This window comes from Otolemur garnettii, unplaced genomic scaffold, assembly GCF_000181295.1.
Source record: "Otolemur garnettii isolate 467f Iridium unplaced genomic scaffold, OtoGar3 scaffold00007, whole genome shotgun sequence".
Classification (NCBI taxonomy): Eukaryota; Metazoa; Chordata; class Mammalia; order Primates; family Galagidae; genus Otolemur; species Otolemur garnettii.
This window is the reverse complement of record NW_003852402.1, coordinates 10180682-10191629: the sequence shown is the minus strand read 5'-3', so window position 1 is coordinate 10191629 and position 10948 is coordinate 10180682. Positions and strand designations below refer to the sequence as shown.

At 52.9% G+C, this 10948-nt stretch overlaps 1 protein-coding gene across 1 annotated transcript; it reads left to right on the top strand.

The window, feature by feature from the left end:
• Positions 1–1270: 1270 nt before the first annotated feature.
• LGALS1 (galectin 1) lies at positions 1271–5081 on the top strand. The gene is made up of 4 exons (XM_003783227.3): positions 1271–1348; positions 2592–2671; positions 4479–4650; positions 4879–5081. Exons 1-4 carry the CDS (start codon positions 1340–1342, stop codon positions 5023–5025), a joined length of 408 nt encoding a protein of 135 aa, XP_003783275.1. The 5' UTR covers positions 1271–1339; the 3' UTR covers positions 5026–5081.
• Positions 5082–10948: the final 5867 nt, after the last annotated feature.

The window sequence follows — 10948 nt, the reverse complement described above, 5'->3', positions numbered from 1 at the left end:
TCAGCCTCCCAAGTATCTGGGACCACAGGTGCCCGCCACAACACCTGGCTATTTCTTTGGTTGCAGCCGCCATTGTTGTTTGGCGGGTCCTGGCTGGATTCGAACCCGCCATCTTAGGTGTATGTGGCTGGCGCCTTAGCCACTTGAGCCATGGGCGCCGAGCCCCCAGACCTGTACTTTCACATTCCTGAGCTTGTGCCCATGCTGGATGCTGTGGATACTTCACACACCTTATGCATGTTCAGAGTCTCCATTTCACTGTGATGCTTGCTCATGACTTGACTTAGAGCCATCATCATGCTACTTCTAGTTATAACGGTGGAGTCAGATTCCACCCCAACTATGGGCTCCTTGATAGCAAGGTCCAGGAGGGGTTTATCTTTGAATTCTCTCATGCCAGCCCAGGGCCAGGCACATAGTAGGTGCTCAGTAAAATACCTGCCAAATGGATGCAGAAAGGCAGGCCATGCTGGCCTCAAAGGGGGATGTAAAGAGTAAATAGGGTTGCACAGAGCCAGTTCCCCACCCTTTATGGCCTGGCCCATCCTAAGTGCCTCCCGGGCCCGGTACTAGCAGACGGACAGAAGCAGTAAGGCCTGGGCTCCTTGAAATCACCTGCAGGCCCCTCAGCGTGGCCAAAGCCTGGGGCTAGAGGCAGGCCTGCAGCCTCAGGCCTGGCACCCTGCCCAGCTTTCATTAGCTTTGCTGAGGAGCAGGCGCTACAGCCACAGTCCCCGCTTCCGGGGGAGATCCGGGTGGGGCTGGGGCCATATGGTAAAAAGGTCCTCTGCCTCGACAGAGGCACACAGCAGGAGCCACGCCCTGGCTCTGACCTGCCTTCTCTGGCTCCATCTAATTCCCTGTAAGATCCTGCACCCCCTCAGCCATCTTCCCTGGGCACCCCTGAACTCAGCCTCCTGGCCCTGGGCCCCTTCCCGCCAACTCTCAGGCCTAGCTCATCCTGAAACTATTTTCCACTGGCTTCCCCCAATCTTTGCCGCAGCACAATTTTAGGATGGGGGGCGGGGAAGGATGGAGGAGGCGAATAGGAGGAGCTTGAGCCATGTGGGCGTGGCTAAGATGAAGGCGGGGCGGTGTGGGGGGCGAGCAGGCCCCTCTGACTGGTCACCTCTGCTCCAGAACGGGCTTCAAAATTCCATTGATTCCGCCTTGCGTGGGCCCCCAATCACTGTCCTGACTTGCAATTGGCTGAGCTTCTAGGGGGGCGGGACTCACTGGGTCCGGTCGTGTTAAAACTGTGGGAGAGGCTGGGTTGTCTCTCGGGTGGAGTCTTCAGACGGCTGGTGCACCGGTCCCCGAACATCCTCCTGCTTCAATCATGGCTTGTGTGAGTGTGAAGACCTCACCCCAAGCTCCAGGGGATAGGGTGGGACAGACTGCTAGGGAAGAGGGGGAGATCGGGGACACATTATAGTCCCAGCTGTGAAGTCTTGAACAAGTGCCTCCTCTTTTATGGACCTCAGTGGCCACATCTGTAAAATGGAAGGGGGTGCCATGGTCCTCCAAGGCCTTCTCTGACTTAAGAACTTTCTGGATTCCTCTGGGGTCAGGCAGCACAGTTATTTCTGCCAAGAGCTGACATTCTGCAGCTCTCTGAGAAGAGGGAGTGGGAAGGGTGTGGCCAACTGGGGTGGGGGGACTTTGGTGGCACTCAGACCACTGTCCCTTCCCCCTACTTCACCCCAAAGAGCCTTCCTTCCCCTCCCCCCTGCAGCTGTCCCCAGTCACCAGGCCAGAGCAGAGTCACCTCTCTCTGCTCCAGAGAGCTCTGAAAAGTTGCCAGGACCTGAGTGAGGCAGGCTGCCCAGGATGGGCCTTCCTGGGGCAGGGGTGGAGGGAACTTATGTCCAGGTTAGTCAGGTAGGGGCTGGGGGAACCCCTCTCCCCCCCATCACTGGCAAGCTGGGAAGTGTGTGGTAAGGGAGGGAGAAGGAGTGAAGAATCTTCCCCAGGCCCCCAGGGAAAGGGTTCAAGTTTCTGGCAGAAAGAACCACTAATACCAGTTAACGCCTGCCCACTCTCCCCAGGCGCCAGTGGGTAGCAGTGCCCTGCAGTGTGCTCAGTCTTAACTCTGAGCTAACGTGGCTGCAGCTCCAAAGCTTGGTCACTCTCACTTTTGCAGAGGGATTTGTTTTTCAGGGTGTCCTTTTTAGCCCCTGGGCCTCTCACCAGGCCTTTACTTCTAGCACAAGAGCAAATCCCTCCATTCAGTGTGACTTTGCTGCCCCACTCCAAGCCTGATTCTGTGTGCTAAGGGAAGTAATGGGGCACTGCATCCCAAATCCCCAAGCTGATCTGCAAAATCTCCTACAGCCTGTCTCCTAGAGCCAGATCCCCTGTTACAGACTGAAACAGACCCTGTTGAGAATAGGGACTTTCCCAGGACCACACATATAATCAGAGGCCAGAGCTTGCAGCTCAGTCCTGTCCCCCAGGCTTTCTGTTGGCCTGGCGAGAGATCCAGGGTGGGAACAACCCCACTCCCAGCAGCAACCACTTCAGGACACTGCAGGCAGCAGCAGCGGAGCCCTTGTCCTCTAACCCGGCTGGGCGGGGTCTTGTCTGCGCAGGGTCTTGTCGCCAGCAACCTGAATCTCAAACCTGGGGAGTGCCTCAGAGTACGGGGCGAGGTGGCCCCTGACGCCAAGAGGTAAGGGGCGGAAACTGGGAGGTGAACGGCTGGGGTAAATGGATGGCTCAGAGCCGGAGGGTCCAGCCACGCTTCTGGGACGGGTGTGGCTGGTCAAGCCCGCTTCTCCTCTCCGGCGGGCAGGGGGTTAACGGCCAGCTCCCGTTGCTGCGTTTTCAGGGTGAGTCACTTCCCCCGCGAGGTCTGGGCGCCCCTACCACAGTCGCCCCCTCCCTCCCAGCTGGAGCCTCTTAAACTAAACCAGCTGCGGCCTCGTCATCTACCTTACCCAGCTCCTTCCGGCTCTGGGCGGGACCTGAGGTTGGGAGGGCGGGGAGAGGGAATGAGAGGGGTGTCAACCACTGCCCTCCCTGGAAGTCGCTCTTTCCTGCATCAGGTCATTCACTCAGTCAGTCCTTCATTCCTTCATTCATCATGTATTCAGCCAGATGGCTTATTTTCTCAGCAGCCATGTGACCTTGGACCGGTCAACCAATCTCACTGAGCCTTAGTTTGTTAATTTGTATAACAAAGTGGGAGGCAGACTGGGAAGGTCAGATGCTGGACAGTTCACTGATGACAGGGATGATCAGCTGCTATTATTAAGAGCTGCCTACTTCACGTGCACTATCAATTTCTTTCTTACCAAACCTTCAGAGGTAAGTATTGCTATTATCTTTCTTTTTTTCTTTTCTTTTCTTTTAGAGACAGTCTCATTTTGTTGCCCTCGGTAGAGTGATGTGGCATCACAGCTCACAGCACCCTCCAGCTCTTGGGTTTAGGCAATTCTCTTCCCTCAGCCTCCCGAGTAGTACTACAGGCATCTGCCACAATGCCCTGCTATTTTTTTTTTTTTTTTAAAGTTTTTGGCCGGGGCTGGGTTTGAACCTGCCACCTCCGGCATATGGGGCCAGCGCCCTACTCCTTTGAGCCACAGGCGCCGCCCCACCCAGCTATTTTTTCTTTTTTTTGCAGTTTGGCTGGAGCCGGGTTTGAGCCCGCTACCCTTGGAATATGGGGCTGGCGCCCTACTTACTGGGCCACAGGTGCCACCCAGTATTGCTATTATACAAATGTATTACTATTATTTGTTCATTCACCTCACAGTTTTTTGTCTGTTTATTTTTTTTGAGATAGAGTTTCACTTGTCACCCTCGGTAGTATGCCGTGGTGTCATAGCTCACAGCAACCTCAAACTATTGGACTCTTGATTCTCTTGCCTTAGCCTCCCAAGTAGCTGGGACTACAGGCACCTGCCACAGCACCAGGGTATTTTTAGAGACAGGGTCTCGCTCTCGCTCAGGCTGGTCTCGAACTCCTGAACTTAAGTAATCTGCCCAACTCGGCCTCCCAGAGTGCTCAGATTACAGACATGAGCTACTGCACCTGCCCTCGCCCCATAGTTATTGAGCATCTACTGTGTGCCCCACTCTGTACTGGGCACCAGAGACACAGGGATGTACAAGACAGGACATTTGCCCTCCCAGACTCTCCTCCTCTGAAGGGAGTCTCTAAACTTGACCCAAAGGACTAGGATGCTAATGTCTTCAAGAGTTTTGGGCCATCAGCATAGCAAGACCCTAGAGAGCCTTCCTGTGCAGCCCCTGTGGTACAAACAAGAAAACTCAGTGGAAGTAAGGGGCAGGGACCGGTTCAAGGTCACACAGCAAGTAGGCGGCAGGGCCAGAACTAGACTGGAGATTTCTCATCTCCCTGTTCAATGAGTTCTCCCAGCTGGGTACATTCATGGGGTACTCAGTGGTGGACTTGCCAGTTCAAGGGGGCTGGCACTGGCCGGGGTGACCTCAAGCCCTCTGTTATCCCCCAGCTTTGTGCTGAACCTGGGCAAAGACAGCAACAACCTGTGCCTGCATTTCAACCCCCGCTTCGATGCCCACGGGGATGCCAATACTATCGTGTGCAACAGCAAGGACGGCGGGGCCTGGGGCGCTGAGCAGCGGGAGGCTGCCTTTCCCTTCCAGCCTGGAAGTGTCGTGGAGGTGGGTGAGGGACTGGGAGCCGGGGATAGGGCACTGAGTGGGCTGATGCTGGGTTGTGTTTGATGGCTAGAGACATAGGCCCCATCTCCTCCCCCTTGTGGCTATGTGATGGCCTGGGAGTGTCATCCCCTTTCTGAGCCATCCAGGAGCTGGCACTATGTCAGAGCACATGAAAAAGGCTTTCGGGAGGGTCTATAGGCCCAGCTCACTGCCTTTCTCCACCACCAGGTGTGCATCAGCTTTGACCAGGCCGACCTGACTGTCAAGCTGCCAGATGGTTACACATTCAAGTTCCCTAACCGCCTCAACCTGGAGGCTATCAACTACATGGCAGCTGATGGTGACTTCAAGATCAAGTGTGTGGCCTTTGATTGAAGTCAGCTGGCCCGTGACCGCTAATAAAGGCAGCTGCCTCTGCTCTTCCTGAACCAGCCTCCTGTGTCATGTGTGTATGTGTCTAAGAGGGGTCCCCAGACCCAGCCAAGCCCTGCCCCTTCCTTAACTTCCAGTTGCTTCCTCCATGTGCATCTTCTAAGTTCCCAAGTCCCTCAGACCAAGCACAGTGAGTTCAGCACACAAGAGGGGACTCAGTGACCACTGAATATAACAAACAGTCCTTGCCCTGAAACTGCTCTTAGCCAATGGGCCTCAGCACATAGTAGGTGCTCAAATGATGTTGCATAAATGAAACCAATGAGGAAGAGACAAGGATTCATGCCATGGCAGAAGAGACGGAAGGGCCATCTCATAACCAGGCCTCTCTCATTTGCCTGCATGAACTAGAACGGTATTTAGAGTTAGACAAGGGGCTGCCAGCCCTTATCTGGTGAGAGGCCAAGTTTACTGTAGTAAATGCTCAGTCAGTGGATAGAACAGTCCCCTCCTGCACTATCTTTTTTTTTGGGGGGGGGACAGTCTCACTCTGTGCCCTGGGTAGAGTGCCATGGCACTGTACCTCATAGCAACCACAAACTCTTGGGCTCAAACAATCCTCTTGCCTCAACTTCCCAAGTAGCTGGGACTACAGGCGTGTGCCACAATGCCCAGCTAGTTTTTCTGGTTTTTTAGTAGAGTCAATATCTCACTTTGGCTCAGACTGGTCTTGAACTGAGCTCAAGCGATCCACCCACCTCAGCCGCTCAGAGTCCTAGGATTAAAGTCATGCGCCACCGTGCCCGACCTCTTTTTTTTTTTTTAAGAGACAAAGTCTCACTATGTTGCCCAGGCTAGAATTCAGTGACTACTCTGTCACAACCCCTCAGGCCCCTATGGCCCTAGTCTTGATCACTGCAGGAAGGAACCGGGCATAACTTGGATTAGAAGTACAAGTTTGTAGAAGGCGGGCTAGCCCTTTTTAGGGTAGCCCCAAGCGACCTCCACACTAGCCTTTTATTATTGAGACCGTACAACAGGTGAGGGGAGTAATTAACAAATGACTATGTGCTGAAGGCTCAGGCTCTTTCTCCACAAGGAGCACTTGGGGATGAATGGCCTGAGGGTCCACCCCCAGCTGTAAATCATCTTGCTCAAAGGTCATCTGGCTCTTGGCATCCTCTACACTACTCACAGCCACAATCATCATAGCATAGTATAGCTTTGAACTCCAGGGTTCAAGTGATCCTCCTGCCTCAACCTTCAGGGTAACTGAGACTACAGGAAAACTCGGCCACACCTGGCTCCCTGCACTACCTTTTGAGATGTTACTACTCAAATTTGAAGGGAAGGAAATGGTATCTGAGTGATAAAATGACTCCTGGTGTACCAGGTCCACCTAAGCCCAGATGGGCTCCCAAGCCACAAACCATCTTTATGTAGAACAAGCCATCTAGAAACTGCTGGCTCTGTGGCCCTGGGCAGGCTCCCCATCTGAACAATGGGAACATGGGTGATGGCCCTCCCCATTGCTCCCCCCCCCTTTTGAGACAGAGTCTCTATGTGACAGAGTTATATATTGCCCTTGGCAGAGTGTCATGGGATCACAATTCACAGCAACCTCAAACTCTTGGGCTCAAGGGATTCTCTTGCCTCAGCCTCCCTGGTAGCTAGGATTACAGGCAGCTGCCACAACGCCTGCCTATTTTTTTGTTGTTTAGCAGGCCCTGGCCAGGTTCAAACCCAGCAGCCCCAGTGCACGTTGCTGAGCTACGGGCACTGAGCCAGCTGCCCCGTTTCTGTGGTAGGAGGAGCTGGGGTTGGGGTGCTATGTGGGCCCCTGTAAAGAACCTAGAGGTAGAGGCCCAACTTGCCTCCAGGCTCCCAAAGGCCTCCCTCTGCGCATGGCCTCTGCCTTCCTTTGGGAGCACAATGCAACTCACTTGGCCTAAGACAAGTCTCACCACTGATGGGACATGAGCATGAGCAAATGGCTTGGGCAGACCGACCATGGCAGAATGACTGCTACCCTGAACTTTCTTCCCACTTGCTGCTGCAATTCCCCCACCTCCCTGGGAAACAGCTGCAGGAACTGAGCTGAAGTTCTGGAAGGTTTGGAATCAGAACAGTCTGACTCCCCAGACACGGTCTCCTGAGGCTGACTGGGTGAGTGGATAGGGCTTGGCAAACCTCTCTAGGATGGCTGGCATCAGGTCTGTCTCCTACACCCTCCAGCCTCACTGTCCTCATCCATGAGACAGGGGCCATTCTGGGTGGATGATTTCCATCTCAGCGTGCTCTCTGGGATTGAAGGAGCCGCCTCTATGAGCAGGCCAAAGAGGATGGTACACACATGCCCGGGACTCCTGTGAGCCACACCCAATCTCCTGGCAATCCTGGGACTCCCAAGCGGCCACCCAGAGAGAAACAGATTTGGAAGCCTGGCTGTGGGTAGGCCGCCCTCTGCTGGACATCAGAGAAATTGTCCCTAGTTGCCTTTCTCTGGTGCCCACAGTTCACCCACACCGACTCTCCCTGCCCTGGCTAAGCTTCCACAATACTCCAGGACCGAGACCACAAGGGACAGAGGAAAGCCCTGGAGCAGATAAGAAGAGAGGTCACTGGGCATCACTATGTGCCCTTGTACCAGTGATTCAACCTCTCTGAACTTCAGTTTCTTCATCTGTCAAATTGAGCTAATACTGTACTAGCATCTACTCCGCAGGGTTGTGAGGACCAGCTGAGGTAATGTATAGCAATGCACGGTGCCTGGCACATGGTCCGGGCTCTGAATGCTGGTTCCCTTCACCCTGTGAAGATGTGATGTGTCCCAAGAGCCTAGGAACCTGAGTCCAGAGAAGTTAAGTAGAGCTTTGTCATTAGACCACCTGGACTCCATCCTCAGCACCAGTTTTTTGACCTCAGGCAACTGACTGTACCTCTCTGAGCCTCAGTTTCCTCCTTAGGAAGATGGGGATCATACCTCAAGGAGATAATTATAAACCAGGTACAGTGATGGTGCACACTTGTGGTCCCAGCTACTCAGGAGGCTGAGTTAGGAGGATTGTTTGAGCCCAGGAGTAGAAAGCCAGGCTGGGGAACATAGTGAGATCTTTCCTTTAAAAATCAATTTATGGCTCGGCATCTGTGGCTCAAGTGTCTAAGGCGCCAGCCACATACATCTAAGGTGGCAGGTTTGAATCCAGCCCTGGCCCGCCAAACAACAATGATGGCTGCAACCAAAAAACAGCAGGGCATTGTGGCAGGCGCCTGTGGTCCCAACTATTTGGGAGGCTGAGGCAGGAGACTCGCTTGAGCCCAGGAGTTGGAGATTGCTGTGAGCTGTGATGCCACAGCACTCTACCCAGGGTGACAGCTTGAGGCTCTGGCTCAAAAAATAAATAAATAAATAAATAAAAATCAATTTAAAGGCTCAGTGCCTATAGCGCAGTGGTTAGGGTGCTGGCCACATACACTGAGGCTGGTGGTTTCAAAACCGGCCTGGGCCATGCTAAACAATGACAACTATAACAACAACAACAAAATAGCTGGGTGTTGTGGCGGGTGCCTGTAGTCCCAGCTACTCAGGAGGCTGAGGCTAGAGAATCACTTAAGCCTAAGAGTTTGAGGTTGCTGTGAGCTGTGATGCCATGGCACTCTACCAAGGGCAACATAGAGAGACTCTATCTCAAAAAACAAAAATTTTATTTATTTATTTATTTATTTAGAGGCGGAGCCTCAAGCTGTCCCCCTGGGCAGAGTGCCATGGCATCACAGCTCACAGCAACCTCCAACTCCTAGGCTCAAGCTAGTCTCCTGCCTCCGCCTCCCAAGTAGCTGGGACCACAGGCGCCCGCCACATGCCTGGCTACTTTTTGGTTGCAGCCATCATTGTTGTTTGGCAGGCCCAGACTGGATTCGAACCCACCAGCTCAGGTGTATGTGGCTAGTGTCTTAGCTGCTTGAGTCACAGGTGCCGAGCCAAAAAACTCCCAAATTTTAAAATGAAATATAAAAGAGATAATCATGTAAAAAGCTAAATAAATGGCAGCACTATTGTTACTCTCTTTTGCTCATTATCTTCAACATTTGTCAGGGGAATGTGCCATCCCTTGCTGTACTTGCATGTAAAAGTAATTTCAAGGAGAAACCAAGCCCAAGGGCGACACTTGTGGCTCAAAGGAGTAAGTAGAGCGCTGGCCCCACATGCTGGAGGTGGTGGGTTCAAACCCAGCCCTGGTCAAGAAAAAGAAACTAGGCTCAAAATGGTGATAGGTATTTTGGGGGTTTTTGTTTGTTTTTGAGACACAGTCTCACTGTTACCAAAGTGCCATGGTATCCGCCTAGCTCATAGCAACCTCAAAGTCCTGGGTTTAAGGGATCCTCCTACCTCAGCCTCCCAAATAGCCAGGACTATTGGCACTATAGTTATAATCTCTGGGTAATTCTTTTTATTTTTAGTAGAGACAGGGCCTCATTCTTGCTCAGGCTGGTCTTGAACTCCTGACCTCACACCTCAGCCTTCCCAAAATGGTAGGATTACAGACAAGCTGTGGTGGCTGTTTTTTTTTGCCCAGGGCTGGGTTTGAACCCACCACCTCTGGTATATGGGGCCAGCGCCCTACTCCTTTGAGCCACAAGTGCTACCTCAGTGATGGCTGTTTTTGACCATGAGCTAAAGTAAAGGGGTATTGAGCTTCTGAAATCTGGGGGATGTCCTTGGGTGGGGTTGCCTTCTTTGTCTTCTTTCCTGGAACAAAGAAACCCAAGACTCTCTGGGAAGGAAGAAGTGGAGCAATAGTGTTGCTTGAGGTGGTAGACGCCACTGGGAGCACTGGCAGATGAGGCCTCCTTGAGCCACTGGGCAGCCAGCTCTGGTTAGATTGAGCTAAAAGGGCCAAGCTCCCAGTTTTCTGCACACAGTCCTGTGCAAGCAGCCGCCTCCTTACTGGTTTCTTCTCTGTACCAGACTGGAAGCTCTGGCACCATGCTGTGTACATGGCAGTAGTCAGGGGAGTGGCTCTGGGTGACTTTGGTTAAATCACTTCTCTTCCCTGACTCCCCAGTTCCTCATCTGTAAAACAGGGATGAAAGCAGAACCAACCTCACCGGGAGTTGTGAGGACTGAGATAATCCACTCGAGGCTTTGAGAACATTCCTCAGCACGGAAGGTATCTAAATGAATGGACTGTGAAGAGGGAAGGGACCCATGAAGGGGCAGGTAAGAGAAGCCAGCTTGTGATTGGCCACATTCAGCAGCAGAGCCTGCACTTTTGATCTATAGCCTCTCTGAGTGGGCTGGAACCCTAGTAAACTGAGGAGTTGGCAGCAGGGACTGGAAGGAGGCAGCCCAGCTGCAAGAAGCTCTATGGGCATCCTGGGGGGTGGGGGCTGTCATCACTGCAGCCAGGGCAATGCTTCCATCCAGAGATGCCAAGGCTGGCAATCAGGCATGGCCACTAGGGGGCAGAAGGGGCTGGATGGGAACAGTTGTCCAGCACCATGAAGCCCTACACTCAGACAGACTGCTATGCACCCAGCCACGGGAGCTGAAAGGCAAGGCCCATAGTTTCCTCTCAGCACCCAACATAGAAACTCCAAGCAGAGAACCTTCATGGAATGAATTCAGCAGTCATGGAATGCTGCACCTACTATGTGCCTGGCTTCTTCCAAAATTCACCATCAGGGTCTGCATCTTGCCTTCCAGAGGGGGCATGTTAGCTACTGGGAAGCCAGAGATGCAGATTCAAGTCCCAGGTTTGCCACAGACTCTCTCACTGAAATAACAGTTCCTTTATTTTTATTTTTATTTATTGGTGGGGGAGGGAGGCTGCAGAGCAGCACCAAAGAGGAGAGAAAAAGAGAAGAGAAGAGAGGAGAGAGAAGAGAGGAGAGAGAAGAGCGGAGAGAGATGAGGGGAGAGAGA

What these genes read in the sequence shown, in the direction of transcription:
- LGALS1 (XM_003783227.3), top strand. An exon ending in GTGGCCCCTGACGCCAAGAG is followed by an intron (nt 2,672 to 4,478) that starts GTAAGGGGCGGA and finishes GTTATCCCCCAG; the next exon opens with CTTTGTGCTGAACCTGGGCA. An exon ending in AGCCTGGAAGTGTCGTGGAG is followed by an intron (nt 4,651 to 4,878) that starts GTGGGTGAGGGA and finishes CTCCACCACCAG; the next exon opens with GTGTGCATCAGCTTTGACCA.